The sequence below is a fragment of the Coregonus lavaretus genome (genome assembly GCF_964263955.1).
Source record: "Coregonus lavaretus genome assembly, contig: HAP1_SCAFFOLD_3861, whole genome shotgun sequence".
NCBI lineage: Eukaryota > Metazoa > Chordata > Actinopteri > Salmoniformes > Salmonidae > Coregonus > Coregonus lavaretus.
Window position 1 is genome coordinate 8,047 of NW_028167073.1, and position 25,327 is coordinate 33,373.

Here is a 25,327-nt window from a genome sequence, read left to right on the forward strand (position 1 = left end):
GGCCCGGCCTGTTCCTGCTCCCCGCACCAAGCCAATGGTGCGCGTCGCCAGCCCGGCCCGGCCCGTTCCTGCTCCCCGCACCAAACCTGTGGTGCGCATCGCCAGCCCGGTCCGGCCTGTTCCTGCTCCCCGCACCAAGCTAGTGGTGCGCGTCGCCAGCCCGGCCCGGCCTGTTCCTGCTCCCCGCACCAAGCCAATGGTGCGCGTCGCCAGCCTGGTCCGGCCTGTTCCTGCTCCCCGCACCAAACCTGTGGTGCGCATCGCCAGCCCGTGCCCGTTTCACCGGTGCCTGGTCAGGTACCGGTCAGCTGCACCACACCGGAGCCTGAGCAATCCGCTCCACCGAAGTCCAGTCCAGCTCCAGCCAGTGGGGCTGGACCAGACCAGGGGCACTACGGGGGGGTTAGTAGAGGGTGGTGGTCAAGCCCGGAGCCGGAACCGCCTCCGAGGAGGAATGCCCACCCAGCCCTCCCCTGTTCGGTGATGTTTAGGCGCGGTCGCAGTCCGCGCCTTTAGGGGGGGGGGGTACTGTCACGCCCTGGCTCTAGGGACTCTTTTAAGTTGAGCCAGGGTGTGTAGAGTTTATGTTTTGTGCTCGTTGTGTCTAGTCTAGTTTTTGTATATCTATGTTGGCCAGAGTGGTTCTCAATCAGAGGCAACGAGTATCAGCTGTTGCTGGTTGTCTCTGATTGGGAACCATATTTAGTCAGGTGGTTTTCCCACAGTGTTTGTGGGATCTTGTTCCTGTGTAGGTTTGTGTTTTGCACCTTTGGACGTCACGTATCGATTTTGTTCGTGTAATCATTAAATAAAAAAAGCATGTTCGCAAATAACGCTGCGCATTGGTCCTCTGTTCCCGACGATCGTGACAGACTATTGACAAACCATTATTTATTAATGTCCAATGTCCACGCTCAACATACACCCAATAAGTCCTTTACTATGGTCACATGTGCCCTGACCTCATCCTTTATAAACAGTGCCTCAGAGCTAACCAACTCCACAGACGCTTGCAGGTCCAGATGAAGACAATGACGAAGATGACGTTGCTTCCTCTCCAGCTGATTGTGATCGTCTGTCTGTCTTATGGACAGACAGATGATTCTGCCAATAAGCAATCCATCAACAGCGGTGACCCTTCCTCTACCCTTTTCTCTGACCTGTCTGCCGAGGTGGCGAAACTGAGGAGGGAGGTTGAGGACCTGAGAAAGTCACACAACTGTAAGTCTCTTCAGATTTGTATATATTTTACAAATATCCGCTAACTTTAGCCGCTCACACTTTATTTGGATAGTCCGGATTTTTCATCTGTAGATGCTCTACAGATGGTCATACTATCAACAAATCTGTTGATAAGCAACTGCTTGCTAAGGATACGGTTAGGGTTAGGGTTAGCAGATAGTTACTGATAGTCTGTAGATAGTTCTGTAAATCATGGACTATCCAAATAAAGTGTTATCCTTTTGCCACTGTTAGTTCCAAATTAATGCGAGTGATAGGGGCAATTTTTAAAATGTCAAATCAACTGAAATCAACTCCATTATTTGTTTTGTTATACTCAGCTGTAGGCGTAGCCTTTTCAGCTGCACTGAGACCTCCTATCGTGGACACGGAGGGCTACGGCCAAACCGGGCCCTTCCAGGCAGACACCAACCTGGTCCACACTCACGTCATCACCAACGTCGGTAACGCCTACAGCCCCAGGACAGGTCAGCCTTACATACTGTATGCCTCATTGAAATATTATTGCGATTTACATAGACAAATCTCACTGTATCCAAATCTTAACATATAATTCTTTCTTTGTCTGGCTGAAACAGTCCCAGGTAACATATTGGCTTTATAAGCACTACATATAAATGGGTCACAAATCATCTATAACCGTATTTCATGCTCTATAAAGGATTAATAAATGTGAACAAATAAATTGATGGTTATGTAACAGAGTTATGCCACATTATGAATCTTTATAGAGCATGATATATGGTTATAGATTTGTGAGGCATCTATGTAGTGCTTATGAAGCCTATATGAAGGCTTTATGAAGCCTTCATAAGATACACTTCAAATAAAGCGGGACCACTTTAGGGTAGGCTAACTTGTCGTTATAAATTGTTATAAATGCTTTATAAATGAGACATTTGTATGAATGGTAATGCTCATACATGCTTATTAATGTTTACAAATAATGAAGTTATTGTAATGATGAACTGTGTTACCTACTTGTTAATAGTTTAAATAAAAAACTAGTTGAATAATGCTTATTAATTACAATGGTACTCAAGTGGCATGCAGTAGGTTTTGATGCCATTTCCGAGTGGTGAAAAAGAATAATAGCCAGTGTATTTCCTCTGATACAGGTGTTCACTATTCTCTTAGAAAAAAAGGTGCTTTGGCTGTCCCCCTTTCCACGGAGGGTTCTACATGGAACCCAAAAGGGTTATTTTATGGGGGCAGCCGAAGAACCCTTTTGGAACCCTTTTTTCTAAGAGTGCACTTGTTTTTCCTTGTCCACCCATACAGGAGCATTCACAGCCCCAGTAAATGGAGTCTACTACTTCACCTTCACATCCTATACCTGGAAAAATGAGGCCAACATCGGGGTGGCCCTTTACAAGAACAATGAGCAGGTGGCGCTGGTCTATGAGTTTCAGGACAAGGGAGACAATGAAGACTTTGCGTCCAACGGAGCCACTCTGCAGCTGGCTGTAGGAGACGAGGTTTACATGGTCCTACCTTCTGGTTTCCAGGTGACCGGTAATGCTTTCAAAAACCTCAGCACCTTCAGTGGCTTTCTGATCTTCCACGTGTAAGGAGGAAGGAGGGTTCGGAAGGGTGCACCCCTTAACTTCCACACATTATATTCTCTTTTGCTGTTATTTACATGTGTGTGAGGCAATAAAAGCAATATTAAAAGCAGTAATCGTTTCTTTAGTGAATTTATGGTTTGCAGCAATTACTCCTTTTGATCATGTTATCAATTTAGATTAATTTAATTTAGATTAGATTAAACCGGGATATGGCATCAGGTGATTTAAATATATTTTTAGTAAATCAGATTAAGATTAGGAACCCGGATCCACCTAAAGCCCTCGTGACACTAATGATCTCCAAATATCATGGACTATACTTTTATTAGTATTCTTGAAACAGTTACAGACAAATATTGCACATAAAATTATATTTTATAACAACAACTTTACATTGTACAAAAAAATTGAAAGTTGCTGTCATTGGGGTGAGACTCGTGGGTTCTTGCTGACAGAGGACAGGGCTGTATCAGCTTCAGAGCCCACTGGTTCTGATGCCCAGGGGTTCCGACCACACAGCAGGAAAGGAACAGCACAGTCCCGGAACTGGAGAGAGAGATACACTGATACACAACACACTCAGAGGAACAACATGGACTACAGTAGCTAGATAATGCTAATTATTAAACAGTGCATAAAAAAATGCATATTTCATCTTTCAAATTCTGATTCTATGATGTATCTCTTATTCTCTATAGAGCACGCAATTGTACCTATGCTTACGAATATGAAGACGACAGGATCGTGTGTTTGTAATTATGTGTGTCTGTGCATGTTATACACAACTCTTAGCCTAGTGCTTAAGAGCGTTGGGCCAGTAACTGAGAGGTTGCTGGTTTGAATCCCCAAGGTGGAAAAAAATCTGTTTTCCCTTGAGCAAGGCAATTAAACAACAACTGCTCCCTGGGCGCTGACACATTTCAGTTGAATGCATTCAGTTGTGCAACTGACTAGGTATCCCCTTTCCTTGTGTACTGTATGTATGGACACTACCGTTCAAAAGTTTGGGGTCACTTTGAAATGTCCTTGTTTTTGAAAGAAAAGCATTTTTTTTGTCCATTAAAATAACATCAAATTGATCAGAAATACAGTGTAGACATTGTTAATGTTGTAAATGGCTATTGTAGCTGGAAACGGCTGATTTTTAATGGAATATCTACATAGGCGTACAGAGGCCCATTATCAGCAACCATCAGTCCTGTGTTCCAATGGCATGTTGTGTTTGCTAATCCAAGTGTATCATTTTAAAAGGCTAATTGATAATTAGAAAACCCTTTTGCAATTATGTTAGCACAGCTGAAAACTGTTGTGCTGATTAAAGAAGCAATAAAACTGGCCTTCTTGAGACTAGTTGAGTATCTGGAGCATCAGCAATTGTGGGTTCGATTACAGAATCAAAATGTCCAGAAACAAATAACTTTCTTCTGAAACTCGTCAGTCTATTCTTGTTCTGAGAAATGAAGGCTATTCCATGCGAGAAATTGCCAAGAAACTGAAGATCTCGTACAATGCTGTGTACTACTCCCTTCACAGAACAGCGCAAACTGGCTCTAACCAGAATAGAAAGAGGAGTGGGAGGCCCCGGTGCACAACTGAGCAAGAGGCCTAATACATTAGAGTGTCTAGTTTGAGAAACAGATGCCTCACAAGAGGCGACCCCTGGGATGCTGACCTTCTAGGCAGAGTTGCAAAGAAAAAGCCATATCTCAGACTGGCCAATAAAAATAAAAGATTAAGATGGGCAAAAGAACACAGACACTGGACAGAGAAAGATTGGAAAAAAGTGTTCTGGATAGACAAATCGAAGTTTGAGGTGTTCGGATCACAAAGAAGAACATTTGTGAGACGCAGACCAAATGAAAAGATGCTGGAGGAGTGCCTGATGCCATCTGTCAAGCATGGTGGAGGCAATGTGATGGTCTGGGGGTGCTTTGGTGGTGGTAAAGTGGGAGATTTGTACAGGGTAAAAGGGATCTTGAAGAAGGAAGGCTATCACTCCATTTTGCAACGCCATGCCATACCCTGTGGATGGCGCTTGATTGGAGCCAATTTCCTCCTACAACAGGACAATGACCCAAAGCACAGCTCCAAACTATGCAATAACTATTTAGGGAAGAAGCAGTCAGCTGGTATTCTGTCTATAATCGACTGGCCAGCACAGTCACCGGATCTCAACCCTATTGAGCTGTTGTGGGAGCAGCTTGACCGTATGGTACGTAAGAAGTGCCCATCAAGCCAATCCAACTTGTGGGAGGTGCTTCAGGAAGCATGGGGTGAAATCTCTTCAGATTACCTCAACAAATTGACAACTAGAATGCCAAAGGTCTGCAAGGCTGAAATTGCTGCAAATGGAGGATTATTTGACGAAAGCTAAGTTTGAAGGACACAATTATTATTTCAATTAAAAATCATTATTTCTAACCTTGTCAATGACTACATTTCCTATTCATTTTGCTATATTTCCTATTCAAACTCATTTAATGTATGTTTTCATGGAAAACAAGGAAATTTCTAGGTGACCCCAAACTTTTGAACGGTAGTGTATGTGTTGTCCCTCACCTGTCTGTTCATGAACACGTATATGATGGGGTTGTAGACAGTGCTGCTCTTGGCCAGGTACATGGGCACGGTGGCAATGAGCGGGTTGATGTGGAGGCTGGGGTCAAGGATCACGGAGAGGGCGAAGGCCGCGTAGGGCAACCAGCTGAGCAGGAAGGCCATCACCATGACTACCACCATACGCACGACCTGCATCTCCACACGGGTGGTGCTGCCGCCCTCCAACACCTTCAGCTTGGACACCTGGGACACACACACACATGGGTACACACACACACACAAACCCACACACACAGACAAATGTATAAACACACACACACAAACACACCCACACACACACACATCCCGTGCCCACCTGGCGTAGTGTGAAGAGGATGCGAGCGTAGGAGACCATGATGATGGAGAAAGGTATGGCGAAGCAGAGCAGGAAGTAGAGGATGATGTAAGACATGTTTCCTGGTTCCCTGCTGTACCAGTTTGGGGCGCAGGAGGTCCTAACCCCCTCCAGCTCAAAGCTGCCCCAGCCAAACAGAGGCGGGGTGTTCCATACAAACGACCATACCCAGGACAGGACCACCCCTCCCACTGCGTGCCTGTGTTACAGTAGAAATACATTACAGTTAACTTCATCACACATTTATCCTTACTTCTATGCAACTGCTATCTTCTCCCTCTGTTTATGCACAGTTACCAGAGTTAAATGGAATACTGTTGAACTCTACTTGACCTGGTCTGGAACATGACCGCCCCCATTGGTCGACACACCACCACATAACGGTCCACAGCTATCACGGCCACTGAACACAGACCTGCAATACCTGGGAAGGACAAAATCAAACACATACACTACATGTACATGCAATAACCCAGCAAACACATCCATTCAATTGACATCAATAGGCCTAGTGGATTTGACAAAAATAACTCTCCCTGTATAGCCAGACACTTCCATTTACTACCTCTAAACTGTTGTATTGAATTTAATTGAATTTATTTGGGTGAAAACATATACAACTAGACGTACAATGTATTCCCAGAGAATAGGATTTACAAGTATTTATTAAAACATGTGTTTCCAAAGTGGTCCTCGGTGGTAACTCACCAAAGAAAGAGTAACTCACCAAAGAAAGAGTAAATCACCAAAGAAAGAGTAACTCACCAAAGAAAGAGTAACTCACCAAAGAAAGAGTAACTCACCAAAGAAAGAGTAACTCACCAAAGAAAGAGTAACTCACCAAAGAAAGAGTAAATCACCAAAGAAAGAGTAAATCACCAAAGAAAGAGTAACTCATCAAAGAAAGAGTAAATCACCAAAGAAAGAGTAACTCACCAAAGAAAGAGTAACTCACCAAAGAAAGAGTAACTCACCAAAGAAAGAGTAACTCACCAAAGAAAGAATAAATCACCAAAGAAAGAGTAACTCACCAAAGAAAGTGTAACTCACCAAAGAAAGAGTAACTCACCAAAGAAAGCCACAGCAAAACCCTCCAGCACGCAGCCCAGCCGCCCCATGCTGAAGTAGCCCATAGCGTTGGTGACCATAGTGGGCAGTCCCCCGAACAGAGCACAGCCCAGATCTGCCACTGCCAGGTTGACTAGGGCGTAGTTCAGAGGCTGGCGCAGCCTCCGGTGTCTCACCGTCACCACGATGACCAGGACGTTCATACAGACCCCGGGCACTGAGAACGCACCAATGATCACAGCCAGGACTGTGTAGCCCGTCCTGGAGAGCAGCGCGTCATTGACCGAGCCCAGGGAGGAGGAGATGTTTCCATGGAGATCGGGGAGAAGCTGTCGGTGGTCCATTCTGTTCTGTTTGGGGCAGTGGAGTCGAGTGGTGAGGACTACCTACCTGGCCAGACACCTGTGTTATAAATATCTAAGAAACACACCGGAAGGGCATAGAGTTGGCTCTTAGCCCAATGGTATTCCTATAGCAAATCAATTAAAGCACAAAAGGAGTCCAATAGCAGATCTATAGTAGATCAAGCAGTCCAATAGCAGATCTATAGTAGATCAAGCAGTCCGATAGCAGATCTATAGTAGATCAAGCAGTCCAATAGAGGCCCTATATCAGTGTAGTATGGCAGCCTGGTAATGGCTCTATGGACTCAGAGACTCAGAAGCTGGACCGCTCTGTCCTTATAAAGCTACTCAGCAGAGAGAGGCTGTGGATGAAGAGATGAGACCAACTAAATCCCTAGATCCGGATTGAGGGGTCAATCATTCAGAGGGGCTAATTCCTTGAGGGATCTCTGTTTGCACTTTCTTTGATTCTGAGGGGCTAATTTCCTAAGGAATCTCTGATTGCACTTTCCTTGATTGCTTTGCTGCATAATCCACTGCTAACTAGAGGAGTGGGAGAGGGTCCGTTGTTCCCAAGGACCACCTGTCAGTCAAACTGGCTTTGTGTAACACTGTCTTTATGTGACATAAGTGGAACTTTCGATAACAATGGGACACTGGGATTGACTAGATATGCTTATGTCCCTTCATGGGTGAGTGGGGTTTTATCAAGGGTTTTATGATTTCACAGTAACTGAACCAATGATAGATTATAGAAATGTCCTAATGTAAACATGTGGTATCCAGAAAGAGGCAAAAGGGTTCTAGGAATTGAGTGTGTTTGTGTGTGCGTGTGCGTGTGCGTTGGTGTGTGTGTGTGTGCGTGTGCGTGTGTATGTGTGTGTGTGTGTGCACAGTATATGTCTACAGCTGACCTTAACCCCATATTCCTAACAGACGGAAGCAGCTCCAGATCATTTAACATGTTTATTGATATTGGATGAAAATGTGTTGCACTCTACAGACTTAGATTAAAGGTGTTGTTGCGAACAAGCTAGCTAACTGCGGCACGGTCCAAGGACACAACACTATACGCTAAATGCCATTCAGGCAGCCCAAGGTTATTGGGATACATACTGCCAGTGTTAAAAGAAACAGACAAACTCTAAATGTGCTAAAAAGAAAACCAACATAGAACAGATGACATTTTCATTCTATAATAGTAATAGGTGAGTCAGACAATGATACTCTCCTCTACATCACATTGTGTCCTCCCTCTGTGAGAATCTTAATGAAGGACATCAGTGAGTGTTACTGACTCATTTACACCATGTTAGTCACTGATTCAGACACCTTACCTGGTAACACCCCCAGAGGTGGGATAGTACAGAATAATGGAAAGACTCTCTCAGTGAAAGTGTGTGTGAATGTGTGTAGATGTGTGTTATTGACAGGGTCAGAGAATGACAGCTTTCCTCCTTCCCAGTCTAGCTGCACTCTGATCCTCTTGGTGTTCTGTCTCACTCTGAGGGGAGTGAATTGCTTATTTGGATCATGTGTTTTTATCTGTTGTGTCTAAAAAACACTATTTGTTCCCCCTTTAAGTCTGTGAACATTACTGTATTTACACATGAGATATTGTTTTTCAGCAGGAAAATAAAACAAATAGCTGCAGTGTGTCTTTAAAATAAATTACAGCCGTTTTCTTTACAACATCAAATACGTTTCAGTGTGTTTATCAAAAAGGAGATGGTACATTTACAGATGTGAAGTTTTAATAGGATTTCCAATAAGTAATGTTCACATATAGAACACAAAACATACAACACATAGCATCATATACAGTCATGTACAGTGGCTTGCGAAAGTATTCACCCCCCTTGGCATTCACCCCCCTTGGCAATTACATCTGCAAGTCTCTTGGGGTATGTCTCTATAAGCTTGGCACATCTAGGCACTGGGATTTTTGCCCATTCTTCAAGGTAAAACTGCTCCAGCTCCTTCAAGTTGGATGGGTTCCTCTGGTGTACAACAATCTTCAAGTAGTTGTCCATTCAATGAGTTGGTCTGATGTGTGTACTGTGATGTCATCGGCCTCCCCCCTTTGCTTGAGGAACAATAGAGGAGCAATAGAGGACAAAATAGGAAAGCCCCCCCACTTTTTCTGTATTGGAGAGTCATAGTGATGTCATGGTCTACACTATATAATACCTTATTATACCCCTTAAATACTTACTGTCCTGAGCTATTTCCTGCATCTTCTCCCACACTCTGAACTGTAGGTTGCCCAGGTGCTTTGCTACATCTATCAGCGCTCCTGAAACCCTCTCTGGATCTGGCAGTGTCCACTGGGTTCTGGAAGAACATTCCGGAGTCTGTGCTGCTGTGGGGTTGGGTACAGAACCCCAGAGAAGAGAGAGACATAATAAAGTCCCCTTACCTTTTCACTGTATCCTTGTAGTTCTGTAGGGAAACAAAATAACACATTAATAGATGTATTGATCATAGAAAATCAATCTAAAACATATGAATGTACTAATACAATGTTTATTTCATAATTGAAAGGGCAGTTGATTTATCAGAGGTAGATTAGTCCTTACCTGCAGGAATGAGATGTCCTCAGCTCCCAGCTCTTCCTCTATGGTTCTGATTGTGTCTGGAAGTGATGATATCTCTCTGCTCAACTCCTCAATCTTCTTCTTCATCATCTGACTTCTGCTCCTCTTCCTCCTTCAGTGCATCTATCCTGGCTCTCTCTTCCTCATGTAGAAACTAATGAAGATTCTCAAACCCCATCTTAATCAGTCTCTCTGTGTGCTGGGCCAGGCTCTGGAGACAGCAGAGAGGAATGTCAAAGATATCATCAATAATTGATCATCCATAATTCCACAGGGTTATGGTAAATGTGTAAAGTATCATTCCATCTCAGCTTCACTCTGTATTCTTACCTTGATGTGGTTGGCTGTTTGATCACAGGTCAGTTTAACTTCTCTAAAGACCTCCAGCTTCCCCTGTAAGGGCTTCAATTAAGTCTTGAGTTCCTTCTGGAATGAATCAACTTATAAAGATATACTGTGTGTAAAAGGAGTGGATTGGCACACAGATCTTTATTCAAATGTGACTGTATGCACATAAAAAAAAAAAAATTAGGTGGGTGCTAATATTCTTCCTATTTCACACATAGACAAGTGTGTTTTTTGCATATACCAACTCTAACTGAGACACCCTATGAGAGTGGGGCCAGGGTCTGCCACTATCAATAGCTAGGCTACCTGCCACCCACATACTGTAGGTCAACTAGTGTTAAACACATCTCCTTCCTTATGATCCTGTGCAGCTTCATCTATTGGGCAGCAGTCATGGCTTTTATGCATTTTTGAAGTTTGACACACAAAACAGATGGGCTGTTTATCCTCCTTACAGAAGAGCTTGAGTTTCTCACTGTGCTGACTGCAGAGCACCTCAGACCCTGCTGAAGCTCTCTGACTTCTATCCTGTAAGAAGGCGTCACACAGGTTCATTAAAACCAGGTTACGGGGGGGAATTCCATTGATGATTTTTTCCTGCAGACTGGACATTCCCGAGATGTCTTCTGTTTCCAGTATTCCTCCAGACAGGCTTTACAGAAGCTGTGGCTACAGAACAGGACCACTGGATTCTTGAAGATATCACAGCATACAGGACAGGAGAAATCATCCTCTGAGAGAGAAGCTTTAGATGCCATTTCTCACTACTTATCTCTCTGTTATGACTTTTGAACTGAAGGTTTACTTTTGAAATGTTGTCTGAACTTCTAAATCTATGTTTTGATGCCGGTGTTCCTTAGTCTTCAATTATTGTTTTGATTCTTGATTGTTTACAAAGATTATTGGTCCTACCACAAGACATTTAGCTGAATGCTGAATAGCTGCATGTTACAGTGCTGTTCTGTTGTGAGCTTTGCTCCTTCCTGTCAAGCAGGAGTAGGGCGGAGCTCTCAGCAGAAGTTGTCATTTATATCAGCTTGAGTCTGTGCAGGACATATCCACTAGATGTCAGTGTTTACTTAAATATAACTGGATTTTAACGCTTCAAAATGCTAGGCGTATGAAACTTACCAAAGAAACTGATCAACTTTTTCTCCTCATCTGACTTGACTTGACTGTTAGCTGAATTCTGACTATCTATGTCTCTGGTCAGTTCAACTCCATGGACAGCAACTGTATGGAAGTGCGAAGCAGTCAACTTCAGCATCTGAAACTCCTACATTGGACTAGCTTTTACATTCAGTCTGCCAAGAGCAAGATGGTGACTCCAACCCAACAAACCAACTCCCCAAACAAGCTCCCGGGATTCTCTGTGTGTGTCTATATTTGTATGTGTGTTTGTGTGTGTGTGTGCGTGTGTGTGTGTGTTTGTGTGTGTGTGTGTGTGTGTGTGTGTTTGTGTGTGTGTGTGCGCGTGCATGTGTGTGTGTGTTTGTGTGTGTGTGTGTGTGTGTGTGTGTGTGTAGACAGTATATGTGTGCAGCTGATCTTAATTTAACCCCATAATCCTAACACTGATGGAAGAAGCTCCAGATAATTTAACATTTTTATTGGATGAAAATTTGTTGCACTCTACAGACATATGTTACATGTGTTGGTGTTCACAAACTAGTTAACTGAATCTTGCTCCAAGGCCACAACACTATACGGCAAATATTTTTCAGGTAGCCCAAGTTGATTGGGATACATGCCAGTGTTAACATAACCAGAGACAAAATCAAAATGTGGTAAAAAGAAAACCCAAAAACGAACAGGTGACATTTCTATTCTATAATAGTGATGACTACCATAGTTTGACCAATCTCAGTTAACCCAGAACTAAAATATTGGATAATTTGGTCAGATGTTAGAGATTATTGTCTGACAGGTGAAAGTGTGAGATAAATAGTATTAATATCGATTATTGCATAGTAACAGTGATTATTGTAGTAATAATAGTGATTATTGTAGTAATAATAGTGATTATTGTAGTAATAATAATAATAATTGTAATAATAATAATATAATAATATGCCATTTAGCAAACACTTTTATCCAAAGCAACTTACAGTCATGTGTGCATACATTTTTACGTATGGGTGGTCCTGGGGATCGAACCCACTACCCTGGCGTTACAAGCACCATGCTCTACCAATTGAGCTACAGAGGACAATATTAACAGTGATGAATGTAATATAGTACCATAATAGTGGTGATTATCTGACAGGTGAAAGTGTTACAGCAGGAACGTTCTTAAAGGAGGAAGGTCCTCTATACTACATCACAGTGTGTCCTCCCTCTGTCAGAATCTTATTGAAGGACATCAGTGAGTGTTACTGACTCATTTACATCACATTAGTCCCTGATTTAGACAGAGACAGTATCCACTGATACAGAGACGTTACCTGGTAACACCCTCAGAGGGAGGGGAGAAAAGCCAGTGCAGATGAATGGAAAGACTCTCTCAGTGAAAGTGTGTGTGAATGTGTGTAGATGTGTGTTATTGACAGGGTCAGAGAATGACAGCTTTCCTCCTTCCCAGTCTAGCTGCACTCTGATCCTCTGGGGGTTCCGTCTCACTGTGAGGTGAGTGAGTGGCTGCTTTGGTAAATGTGTTTTATAATCCCCACCACCAAACAACACACCCCAGGATCCATGCCAATATCCACAGTATCCCTTCCTCTGGACAGACTCTGTGATCACACCCAGGTCCCAGACTTTATTCTTCCTAACATCAATGTCCCAGCTGTGTGTTCCTGAGTTAAAACCCTTAGAGCCCAGGACCATTATATGGCCATCAAACCTCTCTGGGTTGTCTGGAAGCTGCTGTTCCTCATCACTGTATCTCACACTGGTCAGATCATCAGACAGGATGAGATGTGGGTGGGCAGTGTTGGGGTCCAGAGTTACTGGAGCTGGATGGAGAGAAATCAAAAACATTAGATTAATTCAAATCAAGGGGGAATACATTCCTCTATATGATATATGATGTGTTTGTGTTTTGTGTTCTATATTTTCACATTACTTATTGGAAGATCTTCTGAAAACGTGCAAAGCAAATGTACATTATGAAGGTAATTCTAAATATCATTCACTGTCTATGTTTTCAGTTTTTGAGAGTTATAGTGGTGTTCCAATATACACAGTGCACAAAACATTAAGAACACCTTCCTAATATTTTTTGGCAATCAGAACAGCCTCAAATCGTCATGGCATGGACTCTAGAAAGTGTCGGATGCGTTCCACAGGGATGCTAGCCCATCTTGACTCCAATGCTTCCCACAGTTCTTTCAAGTTGGCTGGATGTCCTTTGGGTGGTGGCTCATGGGAAACTGTTAAGCGTGAAATCCCCATCCGCGTTGCAGCAGTTCTTGACAAAGACTGGTGCGCCTGGCACCGACTACTATACCCCGTTCAAAGGCAATTAAATATTTTGTCTTGCCTATTCACCCTCTGAATGGCACACATACACAATCCATGTCTCAACTGTCTCAAGGATTAAAAATACTTCTTAAATCTGTCTCCTCCCATTTATCTACACTGATTGAAGTGGATTTAACAAGTGACATCAATAAGGGATCATAGCTTTCACCTGGATTCACCTGGTCAGTCTATATCATTGAAAGAACAGGTGTTCTTAGTGTTTTGTACACTTAGTGTTTAATACCCATTATATCTAAAAGACCTACTCACTGTAGGGAACTCCTCCCTGCATCTTCTCCCAGACTCTGAACTGCAGGTTGCCCAGGTGCTTTTCCACGTCTATCAGCGCTCCTGAAACCCTCTCTGGATCTGGCAGTGTGCACTGGGCTCTGGAAAAACATTCAGGAGTCAGTGCTGCTGTAGCCTTACATTTATGACTTTTAGTTTGGCGTAATGTATTGAGGCACTGTTATTGTCACTAAGAACCGATGTGGATGTGGTGGAGGAGTCAGGCGCAGGACACAGAGGTTACGTCCAACAGACTTTAATAGTCCAACGTAAATGAGAAAACCCGACCTCGACTAAAACCAAGAGGCGAGGGAAAATTACGCAACACGCGTAAACACTAAACACAAAACAAAACAGAGTGCAAACACGTAGCTCCGACAAAGTGGCAGTCATAACAACACACAATCAGTCTAGTGCAAAACAAGGAACTTATAAGACAAGTAATCAACACACAAATGGACACAGGTGTAACAGACAGACAAAAGCAATCAAATAACGAAACATAGAGCGGTGGCAGCTAGTACTCCGGGGACGGCGAACGCCGAAGCCTGCCCGAACCAGGAGGAGGAGCAGTTTCGGCAGAATCCGTGACAGTTATTTTGTACCATGGGGACTTTTATTTTGAAAGCAATAGTATTCCCAGGGTCACCTGCTCATGTCGGGAGAGGGTGGAAGAAAAAAAAGACCAGAGTGAATCTTCATGACTGAGTAATAGTTTTCAGTTATAACCCTTGTTTGATTTTTTTCTGCTGAACACACAAGTCCTCCGGTGGAGATAGTGTTAATTACCTACAACAAGAAATAAGGGTTACAGACTGGTGGAATTGGACTGTGCCCTTGTTGTGTTCTAGACACAGTGCCCCACTCAGATGCAATGCTGTTACTTTAACTACCCTGTGCATCCCCGCCCTGTCCCAGATGAACATTATGAGCTTCAGTCAGTGTCCTCCACCTACGTATGTGACGTGGTGAGGTAGGACCCAGGAGCAGAGAAGAGAACCAGACGAAGAACCAGTGGTTTAGAATAAACGTAAATACTTGACTGGGAAAAAGTTCAACAGTAGGTACAAAGTAAAACTTGTGAAAATAACAAACACTATGACTCGATAACTCACTCAGGAGACAAACACACATGGCAAATGAATCAAACTTCTGCAAAGGGTAACAGAAAACACACCTCTCTAAAACAAAATCATAATTAGGAACTGAAAACAGTGTCATTATAGTCTCTAGGGCGGTCTCTGCTGCCCTCTGGTGACAGTTGGAACCATGACAACATAGGGCAACTTGAACCTGACCTTAGCAACATCCCAGACCTGTGTGTGGCATGTACTGTGTCCTCAGTCAAGAAAGGTGTCACATTCATCCGTGTATCTAACACCACCATTAATGACTGTCATATCCCAAGGGACACCTTGCTAGGAGAGTTTAATTCTCTTGTCAGTCAGGGAGATGAGGAATAGATTGTAGTCGAGACCACCTTGAACAATGTGCAGGCACAACCACAGGCTCTCCCAAAACTTCATCTCCAGCTCTCACCAGTGGACAGTGAGTAGCTCCAGCAGCTGGAGAACTGGACACACAGATCTCATCAAACACAATATCAACACAGGAGAGTCCCCGCCCATCCGTCAGCGTGCATATAGGACTGAGCCTAGGTGAGGAAAGAGCTGGACAGGCAAGTTGAAAAGTTGTTAGTTCACAACTTTATTGAGGAGAGCAGATTTTGCTTTGATTTCTGGAAGTTGAATGCAGTGACAGTGCGAGATGCATATCCCCTGCCACGGACATCAGATGCTTTGGACAGCTTATCAGGTGCATGCTGGATCAGTACAATGGACTTAACTAGTGGTTCCTGGCAGGTTGAACTAGCTGAGGAAGACAGAGAGAAAAGTGCCTTCATGACTGGCAAAGTGGTGCCGATGGGCCTCACAAATGCTCCTCCCACTTTTCAGAGATTAGTGGAGCTTGTACTCCGTAGCCTACATTGGAAAGTGTGCCTCATCTACCTTGATGATGTGTTGGTTTTCAACACGACCTTCATGGAACACCTACAGACTCTCAAAGAATTGTTCATGCAGTCCCAAAAGGCTGTCTTGAAGCTCAATCCAAGCGTCATCTTGCTTGCACCCAAGCCACGTTCCTTGGACATGTCATATCCAAGGATGGCCTGTAGCCCAACTCGAAGAACCTGGACAAGGTCAGGGACTGGCCCACACTCAGAGCGACTACTGAAGTGCGAGCCTTTACAGGCTTGTGCTCCTACTACAGAAGGTGTGTTAAGAAATGTTGATTCTGTTGTGGCTCCATATAATGCTCTGACAAAGAAAGGAATTAGATTCCACTGGAGCTCCGAGTGTGAGGAAGCAGTTCACACACAAAAAAACGCTCTCACTAACCCTCCCATTGTGGCACACCCAGTGTTCACAGAGCCGTTCCTACTTTACACTGACGCATCAAAGGCTGCCGTAGGGCAGTGCTTGCACATCGCCAAGACAACTGGGAGTGTATCATAGCATAAACCAGTCATACCCTCTCATCATCAGAAAGAAAGTGGGCCACCTATGACCATGAATTATGGGCTGTTGTATGGGCTGTCAGAAATGTTAAGCATTTCCTGTCCAGCAGTTCATTCACAGTTATAACAGACCACAAGCCTTTTGTCTGCCTCAAGAAATGTCCAGGGGATAGTAACCCCACAGGAAGGAGAGGAAGTTGGATCTTGGAATTGGATGTGTATGACTATGTTATGGTACACAGGGAAGGAAAACAACATGCAAACGCAGACGCCATGTCACGGAGACCTGAACACACAGAAATCAGCAAAGAGGTACAGTGTTTAATCACCCACCTTAGCCCTGTGTCTGCGCCTCCTTCTCTACCTCCTCGTCCTCCCCTATTCCTACGTTTGAGGCCCTACACAACGCTGCACACCTTGCTCCTATTTCAGACACTTCTGAGACACTAGCCATCAGTGGCGTGTATTCATGGATGCCAAGGCCAATTGACCAATATTTTTTTATATATATTTTTTTATGTATCTTTCGTCTCTCTGTGTTTCATAATTTTCCTTCAATTTGCAAGAGGCTGAATGTATCTCACAGGCGAAAGCATCTGAGCAAGCGAAACAGTGCCCCTCTGTCTGATGCTGTCTGGTCCAAACGAGAATGCAATGGCAAGCATTTCAGCCAGGTAGCCGAGGACAACAAAAAATAAAAGCGTGTACTGTATGACAGAGTGATAGACCGTTTCGTCAACATGAAAGAGAGTAGGATGGTATTAGCATTTCTCTACAAGTAGGGTGAGTCAACAACTTCTTCTACTTGCACAAACACGCACGCACACACACGCACACAGAAATCAGAACCATGGACAGCCACCTTATATTTAGCTTACGTTGATTGGACTAAATCGTTTTTGTTACTAAGCAAATGGTGCTGTAATAATAATAATAATAATAATAATAATAATAATAATAATAATAATAATATGCCATTTAGCAGACGCTTTTATCCAAAGCGACTTACAGTCATGCGTGCATACATTTTTACATAATAGTGGAGGGAGCTCCTGTTTTCTTTGTGACTTGCGGTAACTCTCTGTGGCTCTAAATCTAAATAGTTGTTTAGTGTTCCGAATATGTCGGAAACATTAACTTGCTTGACCATGCTGTAGGTCATGTCTGTACATGCAATATGCTTTGTGGACTTCACTGGACAGAGGTTGCTATCCGGTTTTGTGATAAAACAAGGTTGTGGTTGAATTTATTCTGCCACTGTGTCTTCTTATTGTCTCGGCCTTTAGGCCTATATATCACGGTCGCAAGGCATATGAATTAACTGAATTTATTGAGCAAATAACGCAATTATCACAACACAGAGGTTGTAATATGTGTTATGGCCATATTAAAACCTATGTGTTGTGATAATTGCGTTGTTTGCTCTATAACCTGTTAGTTCATATGCATTGACACAGTGATATATAGTCCCAAAGGCCGAGAAAATAAGAAGACACAGTTACAGAATAAATTCAACCACACCTTGGTTTCATCATAAAACCAGAGAGCAACATCTGTTCATTGAAGTCCACAAAACTTGGATGTAACAAACAGTTACATGACCTACAGCATGATCAAAGTTATCGCAATTCTCAAAGAAAATAGGCGCTGCCTCCACTATTTCAGCACCATTTTAACTTCAACATTTCAACATCATCTAATGCTTAGTATAATACGATGACAACTAAATGATACCAAAAACGATTTAGTCCAATCAACCTAAGCTAAATATGATGGGTCGGTCCATGCTACTGATTTCTGTGTGTGTGTGTGCGTGTGCGTGCAAGTAGAATAAAACCTGTTGACTCACCCTACTTGTAGAGAAATACCAATGCCATCCTCCTCTTTCATGTTGCCTGAACAGTCTATGACTCTGTCATACAGTACACGCTTTTAGTTTTTGTTGTCCTAGGCTACCTGGCTAAAATACTTGCTCGCTAGCCTAACTTCCATTCATCGGCAAGGATGCGCCAGGCCAGCTAGTTAACATTAGCCAGCCAACTACATCTAGCTACATGTTGAACTTCCATCCTGTCAGCCAGGAACACAAAGTATGGATTTGTGGATGGATCAGAAACGCTGTTATAATCATTGGCCAGTACAGAGATTTAAGTTCAAGTCCCTATTTCTTTCCAAGGCTAATTTAGGAAAGGGACAATTTGAGCTAGCTAGCTAGCCACCGGAGGACAACTACACAACGAGATGCAACAAGTCAAGTTTTCTGTCTGTGACGTTTGGCTTCTAATGTGATTTGATTGGTTTGAAGCCAAATCCAAACTGGCTTCATTTGACACTTTTTTTTGGTGTGCCAGGACCATTCACAGTTGAGCTCACTCAGTTTAGCTCAACGCTGATTGGCTATTTATCGTTTTATTTTTATCAAGGGAGGCCAAATTCTCCCTGGCTTCCCTTGCATTCAATGCTACGGGCAGCAACAATGTCATACTCTTTTTGACAAGTCAGGATAGATGGGCTATACATACAGAGACAGAGGGGCACTGTTTCGTTTGCTTGGATGCTTTCTCCGGTGAGATACATTCAGCCTCTTGCGAATTGAAGGACATTTATGAAACACAGAGAGACGAAAGATACATTATTTTGTATGGTTTTTCTTGGTCATGTTTGGTGGGAAGCCTGGCTTCCCTTGGCATCCATGAATACATGCCACTGCTTCCAGAGGCACTCATCCCAAAAGCAACTGACTCTCCTTCATGGAAATGTGTTCAGTGGACATTTAGGTGCTGAGCGTACTTTGCTGAGAGCTCGTAAACTGTGTTATTGGCCCTACATTCACAAAAATGGTGTCAGACCTCGTAAAACAATTATGCAAAGTACTGTGCATTGAAAAAACACGCACATCGCCATATCATGCTCAGTGCGTTGGCATGGTAGAGAGGCAGAACCGGACCCTGAAGGACCAGCTTACAAAGTACATCAGTCAGTACGGTGGGGAATGGGACAAATATATCCCTCAGGTGGAGCTGTACTTCAATTCAAGTGTGCACTTGAGTACAGGCTTCACCCCTTACTTTCAAGCTCATGGCAGAGAGCCTCGTCTGCCAGTGGATGTCCTGTTTAACGGTAACTCATCTCTCGCACAAACAGCCCCCTCAACACCCACTGCTTATGCCCAGGATCTGACCACATGACTCACACACGACCCCAAGGAGGCGGACCAGCAATCTACAATGGCAAAACTGCAACAGAAACATCATCATGATCGAAAGGTGTTTTTTTGCCCATACAAGGAATGGGACCTGGATTTCTTGGATGACTCAGCCCAGCGCATGAACAAACTTGCACAAAGATGGAAGCGTCCATACAAGGTGATGAAGAGGTCACATCAGGCCAGTAAGACATAGACCCACTCCCACCTCATTGTCCGGGACTCTGCCTTACCGCCCACCAGCCCGGGCGCCAGACTCTATCCCATTCCGTGTGCTAGTCCATGCCCCGGCCATTGCCGCTGGGGATCAGGAAATACCTCTAATAACTCCACCTGCCCAGGGTTACCCTAACCCCAGACATGATGCTGAACCAAACGGGCCACCTCCTGTAGTACAGGCCCCTGCCACAACAAGGTGTGGCCGTACAGTCAAAAGCCTTCCAGGTTAAAGGACTTTGTTACTTAGAATGATTAGCCTCAGCCCTCCTACAGTTGTTTTCTGTCAGGTTGACAGGGTGTTCTCAAGTTGTCATTGAAATGGGGACGTTTCCTTTTGTAGGGGGACACAACTGTAGCCTTACTTTTGCTATGATTTGTATTTTGGCATAATGTATTGAGGCACTGTTATTTTGTACCCTGGGGACTTTTATTTTGAAAGCAATAATATTCCCAAGGGCACCTGCTCATGTCAGGAGAGGGTGGAAGCAAAAAAAGAGGCAGAGTGAATCTTCATCACTGATTGGCTGCATCTCCTGGTCCAGGAGACATTAAACCACAAGTAATAGTTTTCAGTTGTTTTTTGGTGGTGGAGATAGTGTTAAATACCTACAACATGAATTAAGGGTTACACTAGTGTGGGGTTGGGTACAGAACCCCAGAGAAGAGAGAGACATAATAAAGTCCCCTTACCTTTTCACTGTATCCTTGTAGTTCTGTAGGGAAACAAAATAACACATTAATAGATGTATTGATCATAGAAAATCAATCTAAAACATATGAATATATTGCTACAATATTTATTTCATAATAGATAGGGCAGTTGATTTATCAGAGGTAGATTAGTCCTTACCTGCAGGAATGAGATGTCCTCAGCTCCCAGCTCTTCCTCTATGGTACTGATTGTGTCTGAAAGTGATGATATCTCTCTGCTCAACTCCTCAATCTTCTTCTTCATCATCTGACTCTTCTGCTCCTCTTCCTCCTTCAGTGCAACTATCCTGGCTCTCTCTTCCGCATATAGAAACTGATGAAGCTTCTTATACCCCATCTTAATCAGCCTCTCTGTGTGCTGGGCCTGGCTCTGGATACAGCAGAGAGGAATGTCAAATATATCATCAATAATTGATCATCCATAATTCCACAGAGTTATGGTAAATCTTTACAATATAATTATATCTCAGCTTCACTCTGTATTCTTACCTTGATGTGCTCTGCTGTTTGATCACAGGTCAGTTTAACTTCTCTAAAGACCTTCAGTTTCTCCTGTAAGGGCTCCAGTGCAATCTTGAGTTTCTCCTGGAATGAAACAACATTATAAACAGATGCTGTGTGTAAAAGGAGTGGATTGGCACACAGATCTTTATTCACATTTCACAATATGTGCAGTACATGCTGTAAGCCAAGTAGTGTTAAATACATCTCCTACCTTATGATCCTGTGCAGCTTCATCTATTGGGCAGAAGTCATGGCTTTTATGCATTTTTGAAGTTTGACACACAAAACAGATGGGCTGTTTATCCTCCAGACAGAAAAGCTTGAGTTTCTCACTGTGCTGACTGCAGAGCACCTCATACCCTGCTGAAGCTCTCTGACTTCTATCCTGTAAGAAGGCCTCACACAGGTTCATTAAAACCAGGTTACAGGGGGGGAATTCCATTGATGATTTCTTTCTGCAGACTGGACATTCCCGAGATGTCTTCTGTTTCCAGTATTCCTCCAGACAGGCTTTACAGAAGCTGTGGCTACAGAACAGGACCACTGGATTCTTGAAGATGTCACGACATACAGCACAGGAGAAATCATCCTCTGAGAGAAAAGCTTTAGATGCCATTTCTCACTGCTTATCTCTCTGTTATGGCTTTTGAACAGAAAGTTTAGTTTCACTTTTGAAAACTCTCTTGATGAAGGTTTACTTTTGAAAACTGAATTTAGAAATCTATGTTTTCCTGCTGGTGTTCCAACTGTTGTTTAGATTCTTGATTGTTTTAAAAGATTATTGGTCCCCCTATAAGACATAAATCAGTTTAGCTGAATGCTGAATAGCTGAATGTTACAGCGCTGTTCTGTTGTGAGCTTTGCTCCTTCCTGCTAAACAAGTAAGTCAGGGGTGGAGCTCTCTGCTTAGTTGTAATTTATATCAGCTTGAATCTGTGCAGGACACTTCCACTAGATGTCAGTGTTTGGTTAAATATAACTGTCTTTTAAAGGTCCAATGCAGCTGTTTTTATCTCAATATCAAATAATTTCTGTGTAACAATTTCAAAAAGAATCAAATATAGCTTGTTAGCAAAGAGCAATTTTTCATGCAATAATTTTGCTATGACTGTCTGGGAGTGGTCTGAGTGGGAAGGGGAAAAATGAAAACAAGCTGTTATTGGCAAAGAGGATTGGTACTCTATTTGTAATTGGTCTTATTGTCACCAGGCAGGCCAAAACTCCATCCCACTAAAACAGGCTGACATTTCAGGCGGTCTTTTCAAGCAGCTCTTACACTAAAAGGGCATTATCATAATGTCCACAATTTCGCAGTATTATTCTAACCACATAGCGTAGAAACATATATAAAACACAGGAAATTCATATTTTTGACTGCACTGGGCCTTTAATGCTGCAAAACCCTAAGTGTATCTATGGCTCTGGAAAATTCAAAACCATGGACAGCAACTGTATGGAAGTGCAAAGCAGTCAACTTCAGCATCTGAAACTCCTACATTGGACTAGCTTTTACATTCAGTCTGCCAAGAGCAAGATGGTGCCTCCACCCCAACAAACTCCACCCCAGATAATATTGATAATATTTTGACTAATTCTTTGAATAATGTGGATAAAACAGGTACACTTTATACTGACATTTCTGACCACTTTCCAATATTCCACTTCTTGAGGGCAGCTGGAAATGAACAGGTGGGAATGGAGAATATTTAACAAAAGTATTATGAGCATTTTAAGATGTTGAGTGATGATATTTCATGGGAAATATTTCTAATCATCCCAATGTGGAGTCTGGTTACCAGACTTTTCTCAAATCCTTCAATTCTGTATTAATCTTTCAATCCTCAATTTAAAAAAAGTAAACTTGGAAAATAATCAATCAACTGTTGAATAAGAAAAAGGCTTCTACATCTCAATTTATTGTTGGAAATAAGACCTATAGCGATCCTGATGTTATCTCATGTGAATTTAATAACTTTTTTTGTGAATGTGGGTTCCTCTCTGTCAAAGAAAATCTGAGAAATGTATGGAAATCCCTTGGATTATATGAAGGGACATTTCCCTTCTCTGCTTCAGTTTGATCCACCTGATGTAATGGAGGTGATGGAGGTAATTGGTAACTTAAATCTATCAGCAGCTGGTAATTTTGAGGTGCCTCTTTGGTGAAATCAGTGTCTTCCTTGATTATTGAGCCTCTAACTGGTATTGTTCCAAAATATTTGAAAATTGCCAAAGTTATCCCCATCTCTAAATCTAGGGATACAAGATATTTAACAAATTATCACCCAATATCTGTACTATCATGTTTTTCTAAAATACTAGAGAAACTGGTGTATAAAATAATTTGTAAACATTTTTTTCTATATGAGCACCAATATTCCACAGATATGACTGTTTTACAACATGTGGATAAAATCTTTACAGCCCTGAACAACGAATATGCTCTTGGCATTTTTCTACATTTATCAAAAGCTTTTGACACGGTTGATAATGAAATATTACTTATTAAATTGCAATATTATGGTTTTCATGATTATACATATAAATGGCTATATGATTATCTTAATGATAGAGAACTATTTCTATGTGCAAATGGCTGTGCATCTACCAGGGCCAAGATATTATTGTGGTGTTCCACATTGTTCGATCCTTGGACCGTTGTTATTTCTAATATATATTAATGACCATGCCTCTGTGTCTTCTACCATACTTCCAATTCATTTTGCTGATGATACCAACTTGATTTTATCACACAAGAATTTCGATTCACTAATCAATCAAGCTAATTCAGGCATGGCCAAATCTGAATAGTTCCAGACAAGCAAATTTTATTTAAATGTTAAAAAACCCAACTACAGTGTATTCACTTGTAAGAATGAGAAATATTGTAAAAAATAAAATAGAATCTCAATTGTTGGGATTTAAAAGGACCAGGTTTCATCAAATCAAAAAATCTAATACATTTGTATTTGTCACATGCGCCGATTACAACTGGTGTAGACTTTACCGTTAAATGTTTGCTTACGAGCCCGACCCAATGATGCAGAGTAATAACGCAAGAGGAAAAAAATTAAATACACAAGAATGGAGCTACAGTTGAAGTCGGAAGTTCACATACACCTTAGCCAAATACATTTAAACTTAAAATGTCCTGTCTTAGGTCAGTTAGGATCACCACTTTATTTTAAGAATGTGAAATGTCAGAATAATATAATAATATTTCTTTCATCACATTCCCAGTGGGTCAGAAGTGTACATACTGTCACGCTCTGACTTATGGGACTCTTATATGTTGAGTCAGGGTGTGAATATTCTATGTTGTGTTTTCTATGTTTCAGTCTAGGCGTTGTATATCTATGTTTGGCCGGGTGTGATTCCCAATCAGGGACAGCTGTCGCTCGTTGTCTCTGATTGGGGATCATACTTAGGCAGCCTGTTGGCATGCATTAGTTGTGGGATCTTGTTCCGTGAGTAGGCTTGTATTGTGTTTAGCCTTAGGACTTCACGTTTCGTTGGTTTGTTGTTTTGTTTAGTGTGTTTATCGTTGTAATAAACATGTACGCATTTCACGCTGCGCCTTGGTCTGACCCGTCCTTAAACGAACGTGACACATACACTCAATTAGTATTTGGTAGCATTGCCTTTAAATTGTTTAACTTGGGTCAAACGTTTCGGGTAGCCTTCCACAAGCTTCCCACAATAAGTTGGGTGCATTTTGGCACATTCCTCCTGACAGACCTGGTGTAACTGAGTCAGGTTTGTAGGCCTCCTTGCTCGCATACGCTTTCTCAGCTCTGCCCACAAATGTTCTATAGGGTTGAGGTCAGGGCTTTGTGATAGCCACTCCAATACCTTGACTTTATTGTCCTTAAGCCATTTTGCCACAACTTTGGAAGTATGCTTGGGGTCATTGTTCATTTGGAAGACCCATTTGCGACCAAGCTTTAACTTCCTGACTGATGTCTTGTGATGTTGCTTCAATATATCCACATAATTTTCCTTCCTCATGATACCATCTATTTTGTGAAGTGCACCAGTCCCTCCTGCAGCAAAGCACCCCCACAGCATGATGCTGCCACCCCCGTGCTTCACAGTTGGGATGGTGTTCTTCAGGTTGCAAGCTACCCCCCTTTTCCTCCAAACATAACGATGGTCATTATGGGCAAACAGTTCTATTTTTGTTTCATCAGACCAGAGGACATTTCTCCAAAAAGTACGATCTTCGTCCCCATGTGCAGTTGCAAACCGTAGTCTGGCTTTTTTATGGCGGTTTTGGAGAAGTGGCTTCTTCCTTGCTGCGCAG

General features: G+C 42.6%; 3 protein-coding genes and 1 pseudogene across 4 annotated transcripts; 1 reads left to right on the forward strand and 3 right to left on the reverse strand.

Annotated features, from left to right (window-relative positions):
• Positions 1–987: 987 nt before the first annotated feature.
• On the forward strand, positions 988–2,919 carry LOC311113918 (complement C1q-like protein 4). The gene is made up of 3 exons (XM_084189195.1): positions 988–1,221; positions 1,563–1,709; positions 2,524–2,919. The coding sequence occupies exons 1-3, from the start codon at positions 1,023–1,025 to the stop codon at positions 2,811–2,813; spliced, it is 636 nt and encodes a 211-aa protein (XP_084045321.1). The 5' UTR covers positions 988–1,022; the 3' UTR covers positions 2,814–2,919.
• Positions 2,920–3,021: 102 nt separating this feature from the next.
• LOC311113919 (parapinopsin-like) lies at positions 3,022–8,836 on the reverse strand. The gene is made up of 5 exons (XM_084189196.1): positions 6,833–8,836; positions 6,097–6,187; positions 5,725–5,962; positions 5,370–5,612; positions 3,022–3,356 (listed from the first exon to the last, which is right to left on the reverse strand). The coding sequence occupies exons 1-5, from the start codon at positions 7,173–7,175 to the stop codon at positions 3,231–3,233; spliced, it is 1,041 nt and encodes a 346-aa protein (XP_084045322.1). The 5' UTR covers positions 7,176–8,836; the 3' UTR covers positions 3,022–3,230.
• On the reverse strand, positions 8,478–10,878 carry LOC311113913 (E3 ubiquitin-protein ligase TRIM35-like; annotated as a pseudogene). Its single transcript has 6 exons — positions 10,475–10,878; positions 10,103–10,198; positions 9,755–9,983; positions 9,595–9,617; positions 9,391–9,509; positions 8,478–8,512 (listed from the first exon to the last, which is right to left on the reverse strand). The product of its transcript is annotated as an E3 ubiquitin-protein ligase TRIM35-like (transcript).
• Positions 10,879–12,192: 1,314 nt separating this feature from the next.
• On the reverse strand, positions 12,193–21,882 carry LOC311113915 (E3 ubiquitin-protein ligase TRIM35-like). The gene is made up of 6 exons (XM_084189194.1): positions 21,239–21,882; positions 21,013–21,108; positions 20,663–20,893; positions 20,503–20,525; positions 13,853–13,971; positions 12,193–13,074 (listed from the first exon to the last, which is right to left on the reverse strand). The coding sequence occupies exons 1-6, from the start codon at positions 21,641–21,643 to the stop codon at positions 12,527–12,529; spliced, it is 1,422 nt and encodes a 473-aa protein (XP_084045320.1). The 5' UTR covers positions 21,644–21,882; the 3' UTR covers positions 12,193–12,526.
• Positions 21,883–25,327: the final 3,445 nt, after the last annotated feature.

Bases quoted from the DNA above. Each gene is read 5' to 3' on its own strand.
- LOC311113915 (XM_084189194.1), bottom strand. From the start codon at position 21,643: ATGGCATCTAAAGCTTTTCTCTCAGAGGATGATTTCTCCTGTGCTGTA. The intron at 20,526-20,662 runs GTAAGGACTAAT...GTTTCCCTACAG, and splicing joins AGGACATCTCATTCCTGCAG to AACTACAAGGATACAGTGAA. The intron at 13,075-13,852 runs GTGAGTAGGTCT...CTCTCCATCCAG, and splicing joins GCAGGGAGGAGTTCCCTACA to CTCCAGTAACTCTGGACCCC.
- LOC311113919 (XM_084189196.1), bottom strand. From the start codon at position 7,175: ATGGACCACCGACAGCTTCTCCCCGATCTCCATGGAAACATCTCCTCC. The intron at 6,188-6,832 runs GTGAGTTACTCT...TGTCCTTCCCAG, and splicing joins TTTTGCTGTGGCTTTCTTTG to GTATTGCAGGTCTGTGTTCA. The intron at 5,963-6,096 runs GTCAAGTAGAGT...ACTGTAACACAG, and splicing joins GCGGTCATGTTCCAGACCAG to GCACGCAGTGGGAGGGGTGG.
- LOC311113918 (XM_084189195.1), top strand. From the start codon at position 1,023: ATGAAGACAATGACGAAGATGACGTTGCTTCCTCTCCAGCTGATTGTG. The intron at 1,222-1,562 runs GTAAGTCTCTTC...TGTTATACTCAG, and splicing joins CCTGAGAAAGTCACACAACT to CTGTAGGCGTAGCCTTTTCA. The intron at 1,710-2,523 runs GTCAGCCTTACA...CCACCCATACAG, and splicing joins CGCCTACAGCCCCAGGACAG to GAGCATTCACAGCCCCAGTA.